The sequence below is a fragment of the Megascapheus bottae genome, unplaced genomic scaffold (genome assembly GCF_031878675.1).
Source record: "Megascapheus bottae isolate mThoBot1 unplaced genomic scaffold, mThoBot2.hap1 HAP1_SCAFFOLD_40, whole genome shotgun sequence".
Classification (NCBI taxonomy): Eukaryota; Metazoa; Chordata; class Mammalia; order Rodentia; family Geomyidae; genus Megascapheus; species Megascapheus bottae.
This window is the reverse complement of record NW_028327715.1, coordinates 1,976,599-2,002,845: the sequence shown is the minus strand read 5'-3', so window position 1 is coordinate 2,002,845 and position 26,247 is coordinate 1,976,599. Positions and strand designations below refer to the sequence as shown.

The window sequence follows — 26,247 nt, the reverse complement described above, 5'->3', positions numbered from 1 at the left end:
GTCTGACTTACTTCACTTAATATGATTTTTTCTAAGTCTTTCCATTTCCTTCCAAATGGAGTGATGTCATTCTTTCTGACAGCAGCATAGAATTCTATTGTGTAAAAATACCACATCTTGTTGATCCACTCATCAATCGAAGGGTATCAGAGTTGGTTCCATATCTTTGCTATGGTAAATAGTGCTGCAGAGAACATCGTTGTGCTAGTGGCTTTAGTATGTCCTTGTTTCTGGACGGTTGGGTAAATGCCAAGTAGTGGAATTGCTGGGTCATAGGGGAACTCTATGTTTAGTCTTTTGAGGAGCTGCCATAATTCTTGAATGAGTTTGCACTCCCACCAACTGTGTAATAATGATCCCTCCTGGCCACATCCCCTCCAGCATCTTAATATATATATATATATATATATATATATATATATATATATATATAAAGAAATTAGGCACAATAAAAATGTGTGATGGAAAAATATAGTCTTTTCAATAATTGGTATTAGGACTTCCATATGTAGAAAATTAAAATTGGATCCTTGTTTATCACAATGTACCAATATCAACTCAAATGAATTTAAAGACCTTAAAGTCAGGCCTGAAACATTGAAACTATTGCAAGTTGGAATAGGAGAAATATTAGAACTGATAGGCATAGGCAGGAACTTTTTGGAAATAGTGGCAAGGCCACAGAAAGTAGGAGAGACTTGACAAATGTGATTATATCAAAATAAAAATTTTCTGCACAGCAAAGAACATAGGTGCTAAACTAAAAAGACAGCCAACAGACTGGTAGATCTTTACCAGCAATATATCTGACAAAGTCCTAATATCCAAAATATACAAGAAGCTCAAAAATTAACATCTCCCCAAAACTAATGAGCTAATCAGTAATTTGGCAAAGGAGCTAGAAAGACCTCTCAAAAAAATAATAAAGTAATTTTTAAAAGAATCAAAGGAAAGGTGGGCATTGTAGACTTGTGCCTGTAATCTTAGCCACTTAAAAAGCTAGGAACTAAGAAAGTTCATAAGTAGCTCTGTCCAAAGAGGACAGATAAGCACTGTGATTGTATTAACCCCTTTTCTGTAGGACAGCCTTGAATACTTCGGGGAGCGCAGAACTGACAGGAATGTGAGCAGTCAGTTTCAAGGTGTAGAAACTCCTTCCCAAGTAAGTTTCTCTTTTCACAAAAAGTTATTTATGGGGAGATGTTAGTGGCACATTTAGCCTGGTCGCATCTGTAACCCTTCTTTAACAATCAATGATGGCAGAGGACTTGTGACTCCTAACCATTTCCTGATCTTTGGAGGCCCACATCTGTAGCCTCATAGGCTACTTGGCTTGGTTCTCTGCCGGGGCCTACCGGCAGCAAATTGGGGTTCCTGAAATACGGGGCAGGGACTGGAAAAAATAGAAGAGAGACAAACACATGGGGTTGGTAGGTCTGCAGCCCAGGTAAAGACTGCAGCCCCGCTTATCCTCAACTCAAGGCTTATATCCCTTCTTGAAACCAGGGAACTTCCAGGTGTTACATTCATATGGTAAATCTCAGGTCATTTAAACAGAATAAGGCCAGAAAACCATAAGACAATAAAGCAATTGTCTGATGCAAATCAAGGTACAGTTTGATTCCACTCTGGCTCCCAACAGTTCTCAACAGAGCATCACACATTCCATTTCTTATTCTTTATTCCCTACAGCTTCTGGAATTGAGTCCCCTCCCAAAAAGGAAGGTCAAATATCTAAGGTTTTCTGATGCCTGAAGATGATCTCTGGCTAGTAGATGATCTACTAGCCATTGGTTTCCCTAGAAAGAGAGATTGGATCCTTCACCAGTTTTTGCTAAGGCAATGAGCAATTCAAGGTCTTTAGAACACTGCCAGGATGGTTTTGTGATGACCCCAGTGTAGGGGAAAGAAGAGTGCAGAGAAGAGAAAGAATGAGAGATCCTCAGACCAAGAATGAGAGATAAAGACACACAGAGATAATGGGAGTATGAAAGAAGAAAACAGAATGAACTGGGAAAATAAGTATTTTACAAATCTTGTTCCAGCAGACATTATCATATTCTTTCATTCCATATTCTTAACATTGTTTAAACTATCCACTGTTGTCCTATTTTCCTCTGATAATACTTTATTATGAAAATATGAAAAATCCCAATTATATTGGATTCGGGTGTTGGTCACTATAAAAAAAAATAACTGACCAAAGAACTTAAAGTGGGGAAAGATTCATTTGGGCTCACAGTTTCAGGATTTCCTTTAAGGCCACTTGATCCCATTGCTTTGGGCCTACACTGACACTGAACAATCATGTCAAGGAGGCGGGTATTGTGGAGAAGGATTGCTCACCTCAAGGTTCCCAGGAAGCTGAGGAGAAGGAAGGGTTTGCGACATGATCCATCCTTCCAGTGACTTCTTTGGTTTCATGAGGCCCCAACTCCTAACATTTTCCCCACCTCCTACTAATGCTTTAAATTTAGGAAGCCCTCAACAAATGAATCTGTGGATAAAGTCAAAAGCCTCAAAATATAATTACTTCCCCATACCCACCTCTGAACGCTGCTGGTATACTGGGGATCAAGCCTTCCATCTATGAGCCTTTTAAGTGCACATTTCATATCCAAATTCTAACACACAAAGATGGAACCATACAGTGCATGCTACAATCATCATCCCAACCTACAGTCATGCTTTGTTTATTCCTTCCCCACTCTTCTCAAACCCTGGGTCACCCTTCCTACTCTTCATTCCTCAACCAGGATTACTTTGAAGGAAATTCTATTCATCAGGTCCTTTTACCTCACAAGAAGTTTGGCATGACACCCAACATATGCACTCTTAAAAAAAAATCCAACAACTGCAAAGCATCTACCCGACACTGATGACTGGTACCTGTCTGTATTTCTAGATACAGGCTGAGATTTGAGAATGGTGTTTCAAAGCCAGCCCTGGCAGGAAATCCTTTCATTATTAGTTCTAATGAAGAACCAAACCAGCCTGAGTTGGAGATGCGAAGTGGTACAGCACTGCCCTATTGCATCTTGCATTGCCCTATTGCATTTTCAGGCATCTTTCTCACTATTGCCCTTTCATTGTTTGCCCATCCTGGGGCTTAAACTCAGTGGCCTGGTGCTCAGTAGGCTTGAACTCTTCACAAGTGGCACTTTACCAGGTGAGCTAGATCTCTAGCTCAACTTCTGCCTAAGTATATAGAGATGGATTATCTCAAAGTTTTCAGCCCTGGCTGGCATTATTCTTCAGTCCTCTCAGCTTCTGCCTCCTGAGTAGCTTGGATTACAGACATCAGCCACTCGCATGCAGTACAAGTGCTTTTGCTAATTGGAAATGTGGCAGTTCACTTTCTGAACTCTTCTCAGTTGGTTCATCATCAGACATCTGGAGTTTCTCAAAGAGAATTCTAAGAAATCCTCTTTGAGCAACTTGCTAGGAGCCAGAGTATTGAAAGGTTCCCTTACCAAAAAAAAAAAAAAACATATTGGAGAAAAAGGCAGATAAAGAATCTCTTCTCTGTAGAGGACCCCTCACTAATGGTACAGAATCATCTAGTGTAGCTAAGTGGAGATGTCATTCCTCCTGATGAGGAACTATCTCCCAAACCATAGTCCTTTCTCTAGTGCATGACAACAGATTTTGTCATCGCTGTTTCAGCACCTTCACTGTTCTCATGGTCATAAGCAAGCCTAGAAGCAAGGGCTTCTTCTTTCCATGTTACTGTCTGCAAGTCTCAGCTGGGCTCTTTTTCCACAATGAGGAAAATACATAAGAATGTTGATAATGTAAGGGCTCATTCTAAATGTTGTCTTCCTTTCTTTTTTTTTTTGCCAGTCATGGGCTTGAGCTCAGGGCCTGAGCACTGTCCTTGGACTTTCTCAAGGTTAGAGCTCTACCACTTGAGCCTCAGCACCACTTCCAGCTTTTTTCTATGTATGTCGTACCGAGGAATCGAACCCGGGTATTCATGCATGCTAGGCAAGCACTTTAACCACTAGGCCAAACTCCCAGCCCTAAATGTTGTCTTCCTTTCTTACTGCTGTTCACAAGCTGAAAAAGAGAAGGAGATTAGGATACTGACTTTACATCTGGCATTCCCACTAAAGTGGAGGCTTTTGTTGCTTTACAGAGTCGCTATGTCCACTACTTTGACATCTTGAAGAATGTGTTGAACTGGGAAATGCCAGTGAAAAAACCTCTTAAAATTGTGAAATTTGTGATTTACTCCATCCAAGGTAAGTGCTTTAGAAAGGAAGGAGAAGACAAGAGGATGTGCGATCCACTATTTGGGAGGGTTTTGCTTATGTTATGCAAATGATCCTACATCACAGCTAAGTGTCAATGCATGTGACCTTCTCCCTCTTGAGCTCTCCTTAGATGCCTCTCTTATTCCCTTGCCCATTTCCACTTGAGGGGAGGTTCTACCCCTTGCGTTCTGTTCTCAACCTAGGATAGATTTTTTTCATAGAAGAGAAGATTAAAGAACCCAGTAGAGTCCTTCTTTCTCAGACTCATTTCTCCTTCATGGTTCATCTCAGCATTGCTGGCCCTGCCTCATTTTCTTGGCCAGTCCTTCCAGCGGCCCTTTCTTCTCAGAACTATAGTCTTTTCTCTCTTTCCTCCTCCTCTAAGCATCTCCTCACTATCTTCTCCATCAGGATGCCTTATTTTATTTGTTGCCACCTTTGGCCAGGTCATATGCTAGCATTCAGCTGGGGTTGTGAGCAGAAAAGACAAATAAGTGCTTAGATTTTTAAAAACCAACTACAATGCAGGGGTTCTCAAGGCTCTTTACCTAAAAGCCTCCTTACTGAGAAGGCTGACATGTGGAGGACCACAGTTTGAAGCCATCCCAAGCCACTCTGAGTCTCCAATTGCAACCAAAAAAAGCAAAATGGGGGCATGCCTCAAGTGATAGAGTGTCAGCTAGACAAGCTGAGCAGGTTCAAGACCCAGACTTCAAACTCTGGTAGTTGCAAATACAAAAGTTAGACTCTGTTGCAGGCCAGGTTTAGGTAGTACAGACAAGGTTCCTAGAGGGCAGCACTTGGATTCCCCTGACTGCCCTTGTTTGACACTCACACCTGAATCTCCATGGACATAGAACAGGTTTGGAGAACTTGTTCTTCTACTAGACTCCTCTAGCAACTGCCAAGTTGGTGCTGTTTCCAAGAAATCAGACTGTCTACTTTAGACTTCCCAATATTGCTGGAAAGACTGGCACAGACCACCCAGTTCTCCAAAGTTTTCCCCTGGGTTCTCCATCTCAGTCTTCCCACAACTGGGACTACAGGCTTGGGCCGCTCTACTCTTTTCCTAGATGAAGTCTCTCTTTACACAGGCTGGCCTAGAAAAATAGTGAAAGAGGTTATTTATTTAGAGCTAGAAACCTAAACATGTAGAAGAAGGTGAGACAGAGAATTTTCACTTCATTTTGTCTGCATTTTGTCGGTGGGTGCATGGGGGGATCATGGGTTTCCAGCCCAACCTGTGAGTTGTACCTGAACTCTTCAGCTCAAGGCTACGACCCTACCCCTGTTCCTGGGTGTTGTCCCTAAGCTCTGCAGTACCCTTGAGCCAAGCCCCACTTCCTGCTTTCTGGAGGTTAGATGGAGATAAGAGTCTCGGGTCCTTTTGTGCCCAGGCTGGCTTTGAACCTTGATCATCAGATCTCAGACACTAAGGAGCTATGGTTACTATGGAAGCCACTGAGCCCAGCTTTGTCTGTATTTTTCAAGGATGAAATTCCTTTGTGTGATGTAAATTGTTTAAATGTGAGGAAAATAAAGGCTTAGCACATTGTACTTGTGAATTTCAGTGGCTTATTGCTAGAGGATATCAGTAGAATGCAGTTGGACAACTGGAACAAGGGAGAGGAGAGTGCAGCAAAAGCCATGTTTCCATCAGAAATCTTTCTGATGATAGTGTTTGATCCATGAAATTAAGAGACACCAAAACAAGGCAAAAGGAAAACCCAATCAGACATGCTTCATGTTAATGTGAAATAGGCAAGGTTGAAAGGAAAAACTTCATTGTGGACTCTGAAACCAGATCTTGGAGGAAAGGCTAAAGGAAGAGGGGCCATTTGAACTGAGGAAAAGGTCACACACCCTGGGGTCACGTTGGTTATCCTAGCTACTTAGGAGGCTGAGAACTGAGGATTGTGGTTTGAAGCCAACCCAGATAGAAAACACTTATCCCCAATTAAATATAAATATTCCAAAGTGAAACAGTGTCCCATCCAGCGGGACATCAACTAGGGCCAAGAACGTAGAGGGAGGAATGAAAGGGACAGGAGACATGAAGAAGGCAGCAAGACAAGCATCCTGATCAAGCTGCCAATTTTATTTTTCACACAAGGGTTTATATGCCTCTTCAGGAGAGGGATTGGGGTATAGGAACTGCTCGGGGGAGGGGGTCTGGTAGTAGGATGTTTGCTTGGGGTAGAGGCCAGGTAGTAGGATGTTTGCATATCAACGCAAGCAGGCATGTGTTGCTTAGTGACCTACTTACAAGATGCAAGCACATTCTTACAGTAAGAATTCAGGGAGGGGGAGAATGTCCCCGATCTCCTCCCGTCATCTTGAAATAAGTGAGGGGCAAGGATTTAGGCAATATCTGAATTATGGTAGGCATTAACCTGAGAGGAGGGGGGACAGAGGCCATGATTCCTAGAATGGAGGCCATGTTGAGGAAGAAGCAAGACCCACTGGCTCCTGTATCTGTCTTTCTGCTGAGGCCAAGCATCTTTTTGTGGGGGAATGGTTTTCATAGATGCCAACCTCCATGCTATTGGCCGTGTCCCTCAGGAGACCCCGAGACTGAGGGCTGTTTAGGCTGTCTCCTCGCAGTCTTAGCTGCACCTCATGCAAATGCTCTACACCGGTCAACGGTAGATGCATATCCCTCGGGTGGGGATTACGGTTCCTCTGGGGGCCCCATAGTCCTCATACCCATTTAGCATCTCCCTCTTCTAGGCTGTTCAGCACTGGATGGAAAAGTCACCCATCCAGAGTCACCATAATGGCTGGAACCAACTAGGGGACTTTGAGTTTAGCACAGAATGTCCCATCACCAAGAGTTTTTGGTTCCAGTCCTCTCAGGAAATGGCTGTGGGGTGGTGGTAGAATCAGGCAGAACAGAATATGTGGCAGCAGTTTCATCTCTCAGTAACTCCAATGGAATGTCACACCTCCTGCTGGGTTGCCTGCAAATTTCTGCACAAACTGGTTAAAGAAGCTAAACCTAAGGCCTGACTTCGGTGAATTCTCCCAATGATTCCCTGGTTGTTTTCCTGAGCACACTCATTTTGTCAGGCTGACAACCCATTAGTTTTTTTTAACCTTTTCTTTTTTTAAAAAAAGAATTTATTAACGTTGATTTTTACATCATCTTTTAAATGACAAGTTTAACATACAAGTGTTCAAGGAGGCAATCTCTATTTACAATCACTGGGACTTAGTATTTAGAACTTAATCACAATGAAGCTAAGGTTTGTATGTCATGGAAACACATTAATTTATGAAATAAAACATTACGCCTATAGAGTCATAGGTTTTTATGTCTATATAGAGGAGGAATTTAGATTAATGTGGAGAGAATAGGGGAATGCAGCCATAATATTTAACAACATATATCCTATGAACCTAGGGAAATGGAGAAGATAGGATAGGGGTTGATATATCCATCAAGATATATTGTACTTATAAACTGATTGGTTAATGTAAAACCACTTGTGTAACCACCTAAGATACTAAAAGTATAAGTTAAAATGGCATAGGACTATTTCTCTCTTAAGTTTGGGTATATCTGACCAATATTATCCTTGATATTGATTTATAAATTTGACTTAGAGAAAATTAAATTTAGATTATTATTATAGAACTCTAAAGGTAGCATTTCATAAGCAAGAAATTCTGGAAGCTCCCAATGTTTTTTTTTCCTGGAATGGTGATGTAGTAAGAATTTATCTTGTAGAAGATTAAGATATAATGATTTTTCTCTTTCTTTGCAATATTGTGAACTGCTTTAAGAGGCTGAAAACATTTGTAAAGGACAAATTCTATGCAAGATCAAATGATTAACTAAACCCACAACCTTAGCTGGCCCATATTTTCTCCCTTTATTCTCCATTGAGTTAACTGGCAAGGCATTTTGCTCTGTATTCTAACAAACATATACGTTTTCTTTTTCACTTTTATGCAGGAGTAGGAGAAGGTAATGGAGCAGACCTGAAAATTGAAATAATAATGCAGCACAAGACTGTATTTACTTGTACTTGCCAAACCTGCACGGTGAGCCAAAGCTCATAAATGAGAATTCTCATGTTTGTGTCAAAGCTCCCAGTCAAGTGGCATGATGGTCTTCCCCAAAGTAACACTCACCAAAAAGAGACAGCTCTTGCCCTCTGTCACCATTCCAGTTGGCATTGCTTAGTTCAGATGCAAAGCAGAGCCTCGTTCCAAACAGTTTCTGAAAGATATTGTCAAACTGTGCTTCAGTTTAGTGCTGCTTCGGATTCACTTGTGCCCACAAATGCTAAGAATGTCCCCAGGAATTACTCGAGGATTTAAATGCATACATCATGTCAGTATTTGCCATATGATCTTCCTTTTGATCATTTTGATCATTTATTACAAAGCTCTGATTCTCAAATGCAGTGTTCTTGAAGGTCCCCTTGGCACTTGTGGAAGTGGAAAGTCATAGGTTCAAAGAGTGATGCAGAATCTGTCCACTCAGCAATGGGCTCAGTGACTGTCATTGAGACGTTTTGTTGGATGTCACCTTGAGAGCAGTAGAGACAGCATATGGACTGAGGAGATGCCTCTTTACCCACAGCCATTTCTGAAATGTTCAAGAAATTCTCAAGACTGTGCACCTTTTCTAGGAGAAATTGGCTAATTTCCTTTTTAATCCCAAAGGAAGCTTTCAGAATGATTCCCAGGTTCCTGTTGTAACTTCTGTACATGCACACAAGTGTAGTGTGTTGTGAGGTTCAGGTAATATATTTGAATTTAATCTCTAATCTATGAGTTATCAAATCAGTGTAAAAAGTGACCATTTTCAAACCACTTTGTCACATAGGACACTGATCCCATCAATTCTTAGCCCACATTTATTCTTATTTTCCTGGATTTTAAGCTCTGAATCCATGACAACCCTAGTGTAGCCAAGCTATTTCCATCAATATCTGGACCTACAAATTCCCATTAGAGAAGACTGACTCATCTGTTTGGCACATGGAATAAAATTCTCAGTTTCATTGATATTTTTGCTGGTTTCTCTTCTCAGGCCTATATTATTCCTCCTTTATTAAAATCCTCCAATGACCAACTGAAAGTCTACTTTCTAGAATATGCTTTGTTATTCAAACTTTCTGCTGTATACTGCCCTCCCATAGGACACACTTGCACACTTCCTTATAAAGCTTGAAAACAATATATTATTTTCATATTGTTCTGTATGTAGAAAACTTCCTGAAAACTTTAAAATCATGTGAGAGTCTTCTGTGGGTATGTTTCTTGAAGCCTAGCATAGCTTTCTTCTTATTCTATGATGGTATATGAATATCAGAGTAATACATGGGATGATTTCATAGTTGTTAATCCCCAAACTTGACCTGTTTGTGGTCATTCCATTCACTGGAATGGCTCATTGACCTCATCAGCAACATAATATTTGTCATGAAAGTGGGGTCAATTATTCATTGCTTCTTGAACATCAATATACTGTTTCAGACTGCAGTTAAAAGCGCATCCTTAAAAGAATATAAAAATCGGATGATTCACATAGAACAGTCATGTGTATTACATTAGAAACTCCTGGTCATATAGGATGAGACTAAATGAAAGGATCTTTAGGATATTGAAACAAGAGCTTTATCTTGTGTGATTGTGGCTCTTAATGCACTCCGTTATTCCTCTTCTGTTTAGTTTCCTTCTGGTTAATCTCATATTGTTACTGTATCTGACTTTGTGACCTGGTATATTGTATGTATGTTTATTTGATTATTTAAAATAGGAAAGAGAAGTGGGGAAACCATATGATTGGGAGAGGTGTTGGGAGAGGAAAATGGGGACAAAACCATGAGAGGTGGTATCAATGTGTGAGAAGTAAGACACCTACTCTCTGGTGAATATAACTGTAATCCCTCTATACATTACAATAAACAAAAAGACACTTGTCAAAAATGAATACTTTGCTTCTCAAGTGTAGTCTTAAGATAGCTATCAAACATTTGGAGCCCAGTACCTTTACCACTTCAGAAAAAAATTACTGCTATTTTCTATATGAAATTACTGAGCTATGAAATTATGAGTATATAATGAATTGAGGATGATTTCATGAGTGAAAAAGAATACTAATCGCTGGCAACACTTTGAGTTCCTAATTCCATGTGTTCATTGACAGGTTGTCCATGATATTGATACAAATAGAGCAATCTTTTTGGTGCCCAACTGTCCGGACTTATGTGATGATATAAAAGTAAAATTTTCTTCTTCGGTGAGTCCTCAAGTATCCTGCATGATTGTTTGCTCTTTTGTTTGGTCTGGGTTTGCAATTTCCTTTGCTGCAGTTCCCTAAAATATAAAGGACAGATAAAAATGCATGTCTCGGGAAGGGGAGGAAAACACAAAACAAAGTCATCAGAATTTCTTGTATATATTTAAAATATTTCTGATCACTTTCTTCTGAATTGTAAGCAATTAATATCTGTTACTTATCAAATGAGAAAAGTATGAAAGCAAAGATGCTAAAAAGAAACCGACATTGTTGACTTTCCATAAGAGTAATTACAGTTATGTTGTCTATCTTTTAAACACGTCATGATCAGTGTGTTTACCAAATGTGAGGGAGATTTTACTTTCCTGTCCATAATTATCTATTGACTTGCTATCATTAGTATAACTGTGTAATTTTAATGGATCAGCCGTACATGTCATGTCTGAGTGTCATATATGACTATAATGATTTTCTATGAAATCATCTATTCCTACTCTCAGTAAGAACTTCCATGTGTTCTGTATGCCCTCCTTCATTACCTGCTTGCTCACTGCTGAGCAGTCTTAGGGACTGAGATGTGAATGTGAATGTTGAAGCAAGTGACCACCTGGGAAGTCTCTCCATTTCAATGTTTCCCCTTGGATAACAGAACCACTGTGAATTCTTGCTTAGCTAGTGTCTCTAAACAAACACTGTGGTTTTTTTCCCTGGTGCAGGGGGTCTTGATGAGAGCTAGTTTTGTGATTATTAAGGGTTAAGATGGGATGGCATGCTTGTGAAAAATGAGGAAATTATTGATTACTGGTTTGTTTTGTTTTTGGCCATACTTTGGTTTGGATTTTTGCTTGGTTTACTTGCTTGGCTAAACATCTATCACTCGAGTCATGCCTCCATCCCTGTTTCTTTGCTGGTTAACGTGGAAACAATATTTTACTTTTTGCCATGGCTGACTTTGATCCTCCAGATCTCAGCTTCTTGTGTAGCTAGCCATCACCAATATTGATGCCTAATTATTCAAACTAGTTGTCAGTTATGGAAATAGATGTGAGTTCTATGTCTTTGGGCTGACTCTCAAGGACTCTGTCTCTGGACAGGACCATACATTCCAGCTTTGTTGTGATGGAGCTCCAGGTGAAATGGCTGTGGATGCTGTACAGTGTGTCTTTCACAGTATGATTGTTTACCCTGGTGGGGAGTGGCTTAATGTCTAATTGTCCCACTGGTGACTATGGATCCTCCTCACAGGAAACTTGTTTGTACTGACAGATGACCTATAGCTGCTGTCTGACTTTCTACCAAATTAATCACTCTAGGAAAACCCTGAATAGAGCAGGTTGTATATGCTTATTACATAAGTCACCAACAAAGCATGAAAACACAACACAGTGAATAAGAGAAGCAGTTTATGACAGAGAAGGGAAAGGCAGTACATATTGCAGGGCCAGTGGATGGAGGGGAGCCATCCAGGGAAAACTGATACCTGACCAGTGGAGGGACACAAGGCAACGTTAGAAGCAAATAACATTCTCTTGGGGGCCAGGTGTGCCCTTAGCAGGTTTTCCATGGGAGGTTTCATTGTGGTCCAAGGTGCTGTAACACAAGTAGTCACTATGACATATCTTCAGAGGTCCCTGGTAGTATGGAGTCACTAGGTCAAGTGCATTGTATCTGCTGTCACATAGACAGGTGATCACTAGAAATTGGGTGCATGAGACAGGTGTCTAGCTCATTCCCACTGAGGAACTGAGAGGTGGCAGAGACTGGAAACTGTTGGGGGTGGCTGTGCCCTGCTTCTGGTATTCCAGCCTAACAGAGTCAAAATGAAAGCAGAGCAAACAGAAAGGATGAAGAATTCACCACAGTATGTTTGGTGTGTGTGTGTGTGTGTGTGTGTGTGTGTGTGTGTGTGTGTGTGTGTAAACATAGGTCTTTAGTTGATTCTTTAGTGGTGTTCTAATCAGATTGAGAGATCATTGTCTATATTTATCATATAAAACATCCCTGAAGTTGAATTGGTGTCAAATGGTCATTCTATGTTTAACTTATTGAGAAACCCACAGTTGCTTTTCTACCATTGCTTTCTCATTTGGCATTTGTGTCAGCAAGGTCTGAGGACTCCAGTGGTCTGTGGTTTTGCTGAATTTTGTTGGTGATCCTAGTGGGTGAGACAGTAGAAGTCCAGCTCTGCTCTGCATGTGCTTGCCACCTTTGGGGTATACTCTCTGACTAACTGAAGTATATGCTCAAACCCTTGGTGTTTGTTGCATCTGCTTTTGTTTTTCAGACATTAGTTTTTGAATTAAAAATATTGTGAATACAAGATCCCATCCAGATACAAAATATGCCTATGTTTCCCTCTATTTTGGTGCTACGTTTTTTCACCCTGATTATGTCTTTTAATGAAATCCAACTGAACACTTGTTTTCTATTTTATTGTAGTAATTTTGATCCTTTATATTTTTAATGAAAAAGTATTCTCTTAAAGCCTCTGAGTACATTGTAATAGATAGGATGTTGCAATTGATGTACACAAAAAGGCAGAAGGAAGGAACGTCAACCCCAATGCAATTATTAGTTTTTGATATCCATTTTATTATACAAATCACCTCTTTCTTTAATCATGTGTTTTTAGAAGCTTCCAAACTATTATGATGACTGTGCATTCTTCATGTGGTTCCATACATCTCTCATAGAGAAGAACAGGTAAGGACAGATTGTAAGAGAGATTGGCAATTCCTTTGCCTACTATACTAAGCTCATTTTCTACAAAAATAAAGAATTGCTTAAGCAAACATTTCCTATCCCCTACCACAAGGCAATGTGTCAGTGAAGAGGCAATTACCCAGATCATAGTAATGATCAAGTTCTCTCACGACGTGTACATCTACCCGGTTCCTGGAATATAGAAAGGTCTAGGTGAATGTCACTTTATTGGATCATGATTGGTGGGATTAGTCTAGGGAGGCTTTAGCTGGCTTTCTTCTGCTGTAGGCACATTTCCATGTAGGACAGAAGTTTTAAGGCCTGAGAAGTATTAACAATTTCAAAAGCATTGTTTGGTTAACCTCCACTTTGAAAAGGTTTCCTCATGACTGAATGATGTATTATTGCTAAGAACCTACTACTTTATCTAGAAACTCATTCCTGAACCTACAAAGACTCAGTTTTCAGGAGTATTGACCTGTGGTGGTAAAAAGAAAAACACTTTCTAGATCATCCATATCAAGGCAGAAATGACTGTTGCCATGTCCTCATAAAAGTGTGAGGATATATATGAAGACCTTGGAGCTGGGGGAGGTGGCTCAGGCCTATTATCCTAGCTACTCAAGAGCCTGATCTGAAGATTAAGGCTCAAAGCCACCCTGGGCACTAAAGGACCTGAGACTCTTATCTCCAATTAACCTCTAGAAAAGGGAAATAGGGGTTGGGTTAAGGGTAGGGTGTTATTCTTGGGTTGTAGAGCTCAGGGACAACACTCAGGCCCCATGACCCACCAAGAGGGAGAGAGAGAGAGAGAGAGAGAGAGAGAGAGAGAGAGAGAGAGAGAGAGAGAGAGAGAGAGAGAGAGGGGGGGGGGGATAATGAAGACCTTAGGCCATGAGTTTGTCCTAGTGGTAGAGTGCTTGTCTAACATGGACAAAGACCCAGGTTTGATTCCTCGGTACCACATACATAGAAAAAGCCAGAAGTGGTGCTGGATAGTATTGGTTACATCCAGTGCCAGACTTCTCTTGAAATCTGAACTGGGCCTGATAATACCTCAAATCTATTAAGACAGCAGCAAGAAAGCCTCATTTCTACAGATTTGTAACTCACATACAATTTGATTTTGGAAAGAGTAAACTCTACATTTAAAGGAAAATTTCTATCCATTTTCCTACGTGTCCAGCTGTCTCTTGAGCAAAGTCCTCGACAAAGGCAGGGTGTTTACTTGTTGCTTCTTGTCAAACTGGTTCTTGCTAAAGGATAGCTTTGTCCTTTCCACCACCATCATCTCATTGGAGATTATAAGAACATTGGATCCTCCTTTTTGTAGTCATTTCTGGAAAATTGGTATCATTTTTTCCTTGCTTGATAAATCTTTTTTACACTGATGAGATTGTGGCTTAGACAAAAACATCATTTCACCGATTCAGGGCGATATAGCTGGGCACTGGTGGCTCAGTGACCTGTCATTCTAGCTACACAGGAGGCTGAGATCTGAGGAACACAGTTTGAAGCTAGCCTGGGCAGGCATGTCTATGTCACACTTATCTCCAACGAGTCCTTGAAAAATCAGAAATGCAATTGGAGCTCAAGTAAGAGAGGGTCAGCTTGAGCAGAGAAAGTTTATTGAGAACTCAAGGTCATGAGTAGAAACCCCACTACTGACATTAACGAAAACAAAGACAAACACAAAAAAAAACCCAGAACACTATTTAATTACGAGGTTTCATTATACACCCAATTATGTCTTGGTAATTATTGTGACAGTCCTGGGGCTTGAACTCATGGCTTCTGCACTGTTCTTTGGCCTTCTCAATGCTAGAGTCCTACCACTTGATCCACAGCACCACTGTCAGCTTTTCCTATGTATGTGGTACTGAGTCATTGAACCTGGGTCTTCATGCATGCTAGGCAAGCACTCTTACACTAGGCCAAACTCCCAGCCCCTTGGTAACTTTTGTCAATTATAAACACTTAGAATATATGTTTCTTTGTTTATTTGAAGTAGGGAAATGGGGGAAACAACATGATTGGAAGGGGGTGGGTGGAGGGAAACAGGGAGAAACACATGAGAAGGTGTATTAATGTGTGAGAAGACCTGCACCTCCTACTACCTGACAAATGAAATTTAAAAAGTTTTACAAAACACTTAGATAATATGCTCAATGTGGGTGTCAGTAATTCTCTAACAGGCATGTTGTGACTGATCAATTTGTTTCTGAAGATTAAGGTCTTTTATGTCATTCCAAAGAGGCAGAATGAGCTAAGTAGTGAAGACAAGTAGGACTTAAATCCTGGTTGCAGCCAGCAAGTCTCTTTGTAAACAAGGGTGTGCTATTGGATGACTATTCTGTTTTGGTTTTATTGTTCTTGTTTTAATGTCGGGAGAATGTAAAGATGGATTACAGTTATATTCGTCAGGTAGTAGGTGCATTACTTCTCATATAATTGTACCCCTTCTCATGCTTTTGTCCCCTCCTCCACCTCCCAGTCCTCTCTTTTCCCCCCTTCCCTTCCCTGTTTCAAATAAACAAATAAATGTGTATACAATATACCAGGTAGCAAGTCACACACAGTAACAACATGAGAAAAACCATAAGGGCAAAAAAACGAGAAGAGAAATAACATAGTACATTAAGAACTACAATCACATACTGTAAGCCCTAAAAGAAAATGTAATGACTTTTTTTCCTGTCCTTAGACTTTATTTAACACGAGCTGACCTGGACAATCCACATAAAGAAAAGACATGGAACATTTATCGTCCAGACTTTGCTGTAGATATATTCTTTGAAGAAGTCTTTCAGTGACAAACACACTATATTCTGTATGTTTATTAAATAAATTATATATTGGTAATAGTAACCTCTCTTCAGAGTGTGTATGTTTCTATGAACTCATCAATGCATGTATACATATGTACATACATCATAATCTTGAATTGGCTAGTTTATGAATTTACCAATTGTATGTCTCCACAACTACTGGCCTTCTTCTCTCAACTCATTTTCTTTCTTCCCTGTGTATCCATTTTTCAGAATTGCTACAAAAAAGCCAGGAGTGGTGGCTCACTCCTGTAATCCTAGCTACACAAGAGGATGAGATCTGAGGATCTGGGTTCAAAGCCAGCCAGGGTACTAAAGACCATGAGACTCTTATCTCCAATTAACCACTAGGAAAACCGGAAGTGGCCCCTGGCTCAAGGGCCAGGGCAATAGCCTTGAGCTGAAGAGCAAAGGGATAGTGCCCAGGCCCAGAGTTCAAACCCCATGACCAGCAGAAAAAAAAAGTACTGCTAGAAAAATATTCATATAATTTACATCATTCTACCTCTAATAGTCTATAGTGAAAATAATTTATTTCCAATACACTATGTTACAAGCTCTTTAAATTTTAAAAAGAGTTTTCAGGTAAGATAGGTATTTAGAACTACTTATGTTCCAGCAGTAACCCTCTTGGGAATTTATCCAAAAGATTGAAAGTCAGTATACAATAAAGATATATATATATATATTTATATACCTCCATGTTCATTGATGCACTAATTACTATACAACCATGTTAAGGAAACAGCTCAGATGCCCTACATCAGATTGATCCAGAGAGAGAGGAAGAGTGAGGAATTTTATATCAAAATGGACCTAGGTAACTTGAGAAATGGAAAAGATTGGGAGAAATTGGGAAAAATGCGTGGCATGGATCAACATGCATTGCACTCAGAAAGTGACATGTTCGATTGAAACCACTAATTAAATATAATGTACTAATTAAATGTAATGCAGAAAAGATTTTCCAAAGATGTTTCAACTGGGAGATAATGCCTCATGCCTGTAATCCTAGCTACTCAGAAGGCTAAGATTTGAGGATCCCAGTTCAAAGACTGCCTGGTCAGGAATGTATGTGATTCAGATGTCCAGTTAATCACGTCCCCAAAAAAGTAAGAAGTGGATTAAGTGTTAGAACACTACACTAGAGCCATAAAGCTCATGACAGTGCCCTGGCCCTGAGTTCAAGCACATAATGGGCACATACCCAGGTACATTCCCACATGTATGGGCTCTCCCCCTCTCTCTCCCTCCCTCTCTCTGTCTCTCTCTGTCTCCTTCTCTCTCTCTCTCTTTCTCTCTCTCTCCCTCTCTTTCTCTCTCTTTTGCTCTCTCTCTCTCTCTCTCTCTCTCACACACACACACATACATATATATACACACGTGCACACACAAATTTTAAAAAGGAAAATAGACTTTTCAATATCATAGAAGAGCAAAGTTATTAGTATACTTCGGTAGCTACTTTAGAGAGTTATTCATGATAATTCTAAAAATAGTAACATTTATGGAGCCCAATCATAATAAATCCAGTGCCTAGAAGCTCTTCAATAGTAAATTCATTTAGTCCTCATAATTCAAGTGCTATCATTACTTCTATTTTCCTGGGAAATTAGAAGTTTGGACAATTAGATATATCAAAAAATTAGTAAAGTAACAAATTCAGGATTTACACCCAACATAGTAATCTAATACCTTGGATAGCATGCCAGTAAGGGAATAGCTTTCTCTATTTTTTCTTATTCACTTGGTACCATAATGATGGACAGCTGTGGAGCAAAAACCAAGAGAATCAAAAAGGCCAATCAGAAATGATATTATTGAATTTTTCACATAAATTTCCACTAGAAATGTCTTCCTCCATTTCTGCTAAGTATCTTAAGAAATTGTGTGTGTACGTGTGTGTGTGTGTGTGTGTGTGTGTGTGTTTAAATTTGTCTTCTGTTGCTAACTGCAGAAAGGAACTTAAATGACATAATTAACTACAAAACATATTTTATTTCTAAATTGTTGTCATGGACTACAGTATAAAATTAAAATTGTGGGCTGGGAAGGTGGCTTAATTGTAGAGTGCTTGCCTAGCATGTAAAGCCCTGGGTTGGAATTCCCAGTATCACACATACATGCAAAAAGCTGGGAAGTTGCAGAGAGCTAACCTTGAGTAAAAAGAAGCTCAGAGACAGTGCTCAGGCACTAAGTTCAAGCCCCAGGACTGGCAAAAAAAAACATTATTTATTTATTTATTTATTTATTTATTTATTTATTCATTGATTTACTTTTGTCTTCCTGCCTCAGGTTTATTGGTAGAATTGACACAGGCCACACCCCACCCTCTAGATGGCAGCCAGGGAGCCACAGCAGTTCACCTGTCATCACACTGGCAGACAAAGGTCTTCTCTGTGGGGCCTTCACAGAGCCCTCCAGCTTAGAGGCTGGAGTCAGCGCACCCTTAGGAGGCTGTGGCCTGAGCACCCTTAGGAGCTGGGGCCTGGGCCTTAGCTGGCATTGCAGCTGGAGTCTGGGCCTTGGATTGTGCCCTAGCCAAGGCCTGGGCCCTGGCCTTGGGCCAGGTGAGCCTAAGACCTTTGGAAATGTAGGAATGCATGTGATTCCCAAGCTTGGGGTGGGCTATGTAGGCAAGTTGCTGGAGCTTGCTGGTAGCCTGCTGTGGAACTTGTGTTTGTTGCTTTGGGCTTCTCAGGGTCTGATGGCCTTGGGCCACGTTCTCATGGCCTTGGCATCGTTGGCCTTCATCTTCTTAAAGCCCTTCTTGTTGTGCTTCTTAGCAACACGCATGTTCCTCAGGAACTTGGGGTCCTCCCCTTCAGAGATGCGTATCTTTGTGATCTGGGTGTCCTGACGCCATTTCTGTGCCATTTCCTGGACTGTTGTGTGTAGTGTGGTTCTTGGACTCGGCCATGTCTATCTGAACCACAAACCCACCGGAGCTGATGCACCTGGACTCAGGAGGGAAAATTTGTTGTTTAAAATTAAATTCTGTACAAGTTTCTCGTTAGGTGAAATGACAAAAACAGTAATTTATACAGCAGCCCAAAGAACTGAGCTGAGGGACACGAAAATATATCATGATTCCTGGCCGCTGCTCAGTGGGCTCAGCTATGAAGACCACAGTGGACAGCCAGCCCGGAGAGACGACCCTGAGAGCCTGACTGCCAATAAACCATGAAAGGGCGATAGGAAAGCTGTGACTCACGTCATACAGCACCAGCATTGAGCAAAAACAGCTAAAGGAAAATACATTCATCCAGTACCAGCACAAACACACACAAAAACTTAAAATATAAAATATACCTAGAACTAAACCAGGGTGGTGGTTAATAGCCTGTGATCTGGAACTAGACTGCCATGTTTGATCTCAGTCTTCCCTGCTGGCCTCTCTCAGTCAAATTCACTGGGCCCCTAATTCTCCTATAAACAGTTGACAGTAACAGATCCTATTCCATTTGCAAGGCCCTTGAAACTGTTGGCTCAAGCAAGTGCTCGTTATGTTAGCTGCTACTCCTATTTGCACAGTATACTTAGACACAAGTGAAGCTATTAGATAGCAAGATACTCTAGGTTTATGGCTACTGTCTAGACTGTAGACCAAACCTAAGTTAATTCTGTTGAAAATTGAATTGTTCATTCTGAAGACATGGTCCAGATTTCAGGGTCTCCTCCAAGGAGCTGAATCCAATGTAAGAGCACAAGAGTCCTTATTGCAAGCTCGAGCCTGGACTCAAGACCGACACTGACACAGCAGGTCTGAATTGAGAGGCCTGACTTCCTGTTGTACACGGTTTCTATAGGGTTAGCTCACAGGGTTGATGTATTATTAATTGATTGGCTAGTGCTAGGGGATATGTGCCGAGCTGCAGGGCAGTTGAAGGGCAGCTGGCCAGGGTATCTCAATGGTTATCACAGGATGTTTCGATGGTTATTTTATCCTGGGGCCTCAAATCACTGGGAGTAGGCTGTAATTTATTACTTTCTTTGAAACTGCTATCTCTGCTGGTTTAGAGTTAGTTCAGAGTGACCTTCCGGTGGGGCCTGCTAAAAAATACCTTTTTGCTGAAGTTCATACAACTTCAATATTAACTTAGGCTTCCCAGTGGTACACTGACACAGCCTCTGCTTAGCAAGTGCTGGGTCTTAGGTTTGATCCCCAGCACCAGGCACACATACACACACAAATACTTCTTGGAAATGTCCTTTTCAGACAACCTTCCCATAAGTATCACGTTTAGACTCCTACTGGCCTTTGGTAAAGTCATGATTGGCATTTACTAACATCTGACCAAATCTGAGCCCCAGTACCTGACACCTATAATCCTGGCTAGTTAGTATGTGGAGCTGAGAGGATCAAGGTTCAAAGCCAATCAAGGCAGGGAAATCCATCAAACTTTTTCTGCAGTAAACCACATAAAAAAATCAAAAGTAGACCTGTGCTTAAGTGATAGAGCATCAGCCTTGCACAAAATAGCTAAGCAACAGCACACAATCCGTGAGTTCAAACCCAGTATCATCACACACACACACACACACACACACACACACACACACACACACACACACACACACGTACTCTCGCACACAGGCACCACAAACCACCAGTTTATTCACACAATATTGCATAGAATGCATGCAATTGATAGAATAAGATTTGATTCATGTGCTAATTCCAAGAACTAGACTTACTTTGATTACTGTGCTGTTAACACAGTCTTCTTACGTTACTTGTCTCCCATGGTCTTGCCTGTCTGGCCAGCTGCAAAGAGCCAAAGTTGGCAGTTGGAATGGGAGCTCCTGTCACAGGTATTGGGGTTGGAGAGAGGCCAAAGTCAGAGGAGCTGGATAGCAGGAGGACTAGTGGTAGGCAATTATAGTAGTGAGGAGTGTTGTGCTTTATTTAATTTTTGTTATGTTTTGGGGTGTGTGTGTGTGTGTGTGTGTGTGTGTGTGTGTGTGTGTGTGTGTGTGTTTGTATTTGCCTGTGAGACTGTCCTGGGACTTGAACTCAGGGCGCGGGCATTAAACTTATATTTTTTTGGTTCGTTTTGTTCTTTGTGCCTAGAGCCACAAATCCACTTGTAGATTTTTGGTTGTTTCTTGGAGATAAGAGTCTCACTGACTCGGTACCAGCTTTCAATCACAGTCCTCATATCTCAGCCTCCTGAGTAGCTAGGATTAGTGACAAGAGACACAATGACCTGGCTGTCTGAAGTTTTAACAAGGACTACCTCATGTAGTTTTCCTCAGAAAGACTACAATGTGGCAACGGGGAAATTCATATTGGACATTTGGAAACTGAGGCTCAGAGGAGGGAAGTTCCAACCCAGGGGGCACTGCCACGTAGGCACTCACAGCTTTGCTTCTCTGAAGTCCTGTCTCTGTGGCTTCCTGACCAGGCTCTTGATTGAGCTATGGGTTTCTGTTGCTGCACACCCTCTTGTGGGGTGTCCCCTGAACACTGAGGACACTGGGGTGGGATCATCCTCTGGGATGTTCCTCATGAGCCCCACTGTGTGTGCAACGTCAGCCAAGGCCACCACCTTCTTCATGCCAGAAGTACCTACTCCCACGTGCAGTAGCCAAAATGTACTGTCTAGAAGCCCCCCTGCTTCTGCAGTCAGGGCAGTCCGCTGCCCTGGCATCGGGTGAACACCACACATTAGCCTACCTTCCCGGGGTGGCCACACAACAGCCCAGGGGAGAAAGAGGTGCTCTCCCTTCTGCTCATCCATGCTACACTGACAATATTTGCTCTCCCGGGTGCCAGGGATCAATAATCCTAACTACACAGGGGGCTGAGATCTGAGGATTGTGGTTGGAAGCTGATTCAGGTAGAAATACCAGTCCACGAGACTTATATGTCATTAACCACAAAAAACCACATGTAGAACTGTGGCACAAGTACTAAAGCACACTCCCCTTGAAAGATAAAGCAAAAGAACAATGCCAAAGGCCTGAGTTCAAGCCTCAGTATTAGCAAAATCATAAATAGGGAGAGAGCAAGACAAGTACTATGTGTCTTGCCTATAATCCTAGCTACTTTTGCAACTTAACACCTTTGTATCTCAGCTTTATAAAAGCAATAAAAATTTTTATAAATGCTCTCTAAAAGGATGATGGAGAGGAGGGTAGTGACAGGAGGCAGAGGTCAGCTGTGTGTGGGTCTGGCAGATCCCTGTGCGGTGCTCAGGTGCTGTGTTTTCTTTGCCCAAAGTAGAGGGGGACCCCCTTAGCATAGGGCAAAATGCTAGGTATTGAAGGTCTGTCTTTGGAAGATTCTAGAGACACTGCAGGGAGCATGTGTGTGATTCTTGGGATTGGATGTGGAGGCTGCTGTCCCTCTCTGTTCCAGAGCCTGTGGGCCAATAACTGTCCTAGCCTCCATGTGGTCTCAGTTGTCCCCAGTGCCACTCAGTCACAAACTCTAAATCCAAGTGAACAGGGAACAGATTTACTAGATCCAAAGCACATCTTGGTATGTAAGATGCAACCTTGTAGATGTTTTTGCCAGGCTTTGTGAATTCACGGAATGGCCTCCTATCTGGATCTGAACTCTTCTGTGCTGCATTCTTTCACAATCACCTTTGGGCACCAGGAGGAAATAAAGACTCCCTAAGAAGCATCCTGTGTGGAAACAACAGCCTTAAGATGCGTCTTAGCAGCTGAAAACCAATGGCCCAAATCTCAGGAGATAATTTGGTCCCTGTTTTGTTCCTGTAATAAGTGATAACAGCTTCTCTGGAATTCTTCTAGGGACAATGTCTGAGCTCACTAGTGGTCAACCAGGCCACCGTGGGATTTGGGACTATTTTTTGTATGCAAGCTCTTCTCCCTGCCTTCCCCTAAGCCTCCCTATTTAACCTAAAATCCATATCTGTACCTCTGAAGACAGCTGAAGAAGTAGTGCTATCTTCCTAAGCCTGCTATAAACTAAATATCCTTTACCCACACTTCACCATATCACTTTATTTGGCTTCTCTAGAAGAGTGGCTGGACCTATTGTGCGTAGGGCTCCTTGATTTGATGGCTGGAGTCTAAAGTCCCAGTTTCAGGTACAATAATGGTGCAGACAGTTTCAGACTGGGTTTCTGATTTCAAACCTGGGCCCATATGGTTCTTCCTTTCATTAATCCAGAAGATAACAAGGGGGGCCGGGAGTTTGGCCTAGTGGTTAAAGTGCTTGCCTTGCATGCATGAAGACCCGGGTTCGATTCTTTGGTACCACATACATTAAAAAAAAGCCAGAAGTGGTGCTGAGGCTCAAGTGGTAGAGCTCTAGCCTTGAGAAAGTCCAAGGACAGTGCTCAGGCCCTGAGCTCAAGCCCAGGACTGGCAAAAAAAAAAAAGAACATAACAAGGACTTTCAATTAGTCCAGCACAAGGTGGCTCACGCCTGTAATTTAGCTACACAGGAAGCTGAGATGTGAGAATCAAGATCCAGAGCCAGCCTGGGCAATCAAATCCAAGAGAACCTTATCTCCAGTCTTCCAGGAAAAAAGACAGAAGTGGAGCTTTGGCTTATCAGTTTTCTGCTTCAAGTAGAAATAGTTAAGGGAGAGCATAAGGCTCTGCTTAAAACCCTAGTACGAACACACACAGTCATGAACATATGCACATATGGAGGCACACACACACACACACACACACACAAACACACACACCGACACACACACACATACCACACACAAAGATTTCATAAAAAATAATAGCAAACTGATCACCAGGAAAAAGAGACGAGGCTGTTTTTTTTTTTTTCCTTTCCTCTTTCTCTCTTTTTTTTTCTCGTATGTCAGCATGATTGACCTCAAGGCCTGGGCCCTCTGTCTAAGCTTTTCATTCAAGGCAGGCATCCCACCACTTTGAGTCATAATGCTACTTCCAATTTTCTAGTGTTTAATTAGATGTGAGAAACTGAAAGGTTTTCCAGCTTTAGCAGACTTGGAACTGCAGTCCTCAGTCTCCTGTGCAGCTGAGATAACAGGCGTGAACTACTGGCCTCTCACATTTTTTATTCCCCTTTCTTTTCATCCGGTGTTCTCATTCTATATCCTTGGAAGAATGGGGGGAGGAATGGTGGGAGAAATGCAGCAGTGGTATTCTCTGGATATTATATTGAAAATAATCTCCAAATCTTGTAGGTGGGAGCTGGGCACCAGTGGATCTAAACTATAATCCTGGCTTCTCAGGAGGCTGAGATCTGAGGATCATGATTCAAAGCCATCATTGGCAAGAAAGTCTGTAAACTCTTATCTCCAATAACAATTCAGGAAAAGCTGGAAGTGATGCTGTGGCTCAAGTGTAGAATACTAGCCTTGAGCACAGAGAGGCTCAGGGACAAAGCTCAGACCCTGAGGGCAAGCCTCAGGACTGGCAAAAACCAAAAACTTGTGGGTGGGGATAGAGGAAAAAACTAGGAGATAGTGAGGAAATGGATGCCACTGTTTCAACATCAATATACACATGACCTGACTGTTGACATAATCCCTCTGCATATCATCTTTCTATGATCAGTAAGAAAAATGAAAGAATGTAAATTGAATTTAAAAAATTTATAGCTGTTCAATTGCCTATAACGTGTAGCTTTATGACCTCTCTGCATTCCCTCCCTCGTCACTCAGCTTCCTTCAGTAGAAGTGGGTTTTCTTTTCCCTTCCCCCTCCAGAGCTTTAAAATCTGCCAGAATCCTTGGGCTCCATTGTTTCTAGTCCAAGTCTCTGTCTGGCTAGCTCAGAGATACCTGTGCTCACAAATGGCTCTGGGCCAGAGCCTATTCTTGTTTATTAACCCAGGGAAGCTGTGTTAAATGTTTGCGGTTATGGTCTTGTGGTCTAGGTCTCTCCTAGGCCCTGGATTGGAGGAGGGCTCTCTGAGCACCGAGCAACAGGGAAAGTTGGGAGCATCTGAAGCTAAGAAATAACGGGTAAGGTACCATCTTCTCAACACCATACCCTAAAGCTACTACAAGCAAACTGGACTACTAGTGGCTGAGCAGTAAAGGAAGGAACCCAGAGACAACAGTAAGGTAGATATTACAGGCAATTAAAAGGCTGTTTTGTATTCTATTTTATTTTTTGCCCAAGGCCTGGTATTTGAACTCAGGGCCTCATGTTCTCCCTTACCTATTTACACTCAAGGCTGGCACTCTACACCCTGACCCACAGCAATTTCCTGCTTTGTTTCTGGTCAATTGGATATCAGAGTCTCAGAGGCTTTTTTGCTTGGCCTGCCTCAAATTGCAATCCCAGTCTTCAGCCTACTGAGTAGCTATGACTACAGGCACGAGCAACCATCTTCTGATGATTTTCTGGTTTTGTTTCTGTTTTTTTATGGGCCTTTCTCTTGAGAAGGGGACATAATTCACCAACAGTTTATTGATTTAACATAGCTTAGCAGAATTAACCCAGTTCCTGTATTCTAGTCCTAACTTGCCTAATTCTAGCCTGCCTATCCAGTGCACATGCTGGACCCACCACTCTGACATCTCTTAGTTTCTAAGTCAAACAGGGCCTGCCAGTCAGTTGGTAGATGCAGTTCCCAGTCCTGTCATGGTGTGAGCTCTGGGGCCCCATCAGTCCTCATCAGTCCTCTCGGCCCAAGAGTAGCTCCAGTAGAGCAAAGATCCTCAAACCACAGTCTTGGTTAAGGCCAGAAAAATTGCTGACCCTCATTTTTGGTCTTTTGGTTATATTGGGCATTGGCTGTTCCTCTCTGGCCCAAACTCCTTCTTGTTTATTTTGCTTGGTTAGGGCCCAGAAAAGTCTCTTTTCAATTAGTTGTGCCCAGGGGTGTGATGGGTTCTTACCTTTTGACCTATGGCAAGGTGTCTGGTTCTTAGCCATTTGCAATTACTCTATCCCGTGTGCCTGGATGCTGGCCATTTCCATCGTTACTGCCACATTCCCTGTTCTAGTGGTTTTATCTCTTATGGCCATATGCCTTTAGATACAAGTTGGCATTAACAATATACTTCTAGAAGTAGTTTAGCTATATTTCATCCCATTGTTTTTCATTCTAATCATATTCATTATATTAGTATTTTCACATCATATTCATCTAGTATTTTCATAATATATTCATTATTCTAGTATTTTCCCATCCTATTCATTATGTTAGTATTTTCACATTATTACCCCCTGTTCTACCTTCATATCTTTATGGTCAAAACAGCCTTGAACTCAAGGCCTGAACCCTG

General features: G+C 41.6%; 2 protein-coding genes and 1 long non-coding RNA gene across 3 annotated transcripts in view; 2 read left to right on the top strand and 1 right to left on the bottom strand.

The window, feature by feature from the left end:
• LOC150039311 (uncharacterized) overlaps window positions 1-2,495 on the top strand; it is a 37,616-nt gene extending 35,121 nt beyond the window's left edge. Inside the window, exons 11-12 of the mRNA XM_090327821.1 lie at window positions 1,082-1,162; window positions 2,478-2,495. Coding sequence (XP_090183947.1) covers window positions 1,082-1,162; window positions 2,478-2,495 — 99 coding nt within the window. The remainder of the gene's footprint in view (window positions 1-1,081; window positions 1,163-2,477) is intronic.
• Window positions 955-16,077, top strand: LOC150039310 (phosphatidylinositol 3,4,5-trisphosphate 3-phosphatase TPTE2-like). The gene is made up of 6 exons (XM_090327855.1): window positions 955-1,162; window positions 4,139-4,244; window positions 8,215-8,303; window positions 10,420-10,512; window positions 13,145-13,215; window positions 15,920-16,077. Exons 2-6 carry the CDS (start codon window positions 4,190-4,192, stop codon window positions 16,026-16,028), a joined length of 417 nt encoding a protein of 138 aa, XP_090183981.1. The 5' UTR covers window positions 955-1,162; window positions 4,139-4,189; the 3' UTR covers window positions 16,029-16,077.
• A 2,606-nt stretch (window positions 16,078-18,683) lies between these two features.
• LOC150039308 (uncharacterized) overlaps window positions 18,684-26,247 on the bottom strand; it is a 38,550-nt gene continuing 30,986 nt past the window's right edge. The window contains exon 3 of the long non-coding RNA XR_016534382.1: window positions 18,684-19,000. This is a non-coding gene — a long non-coding RNA (uncharacterized LOC150039308). The remainder of the gene's footprint in view (window positions 19,001-26,247) is intronic.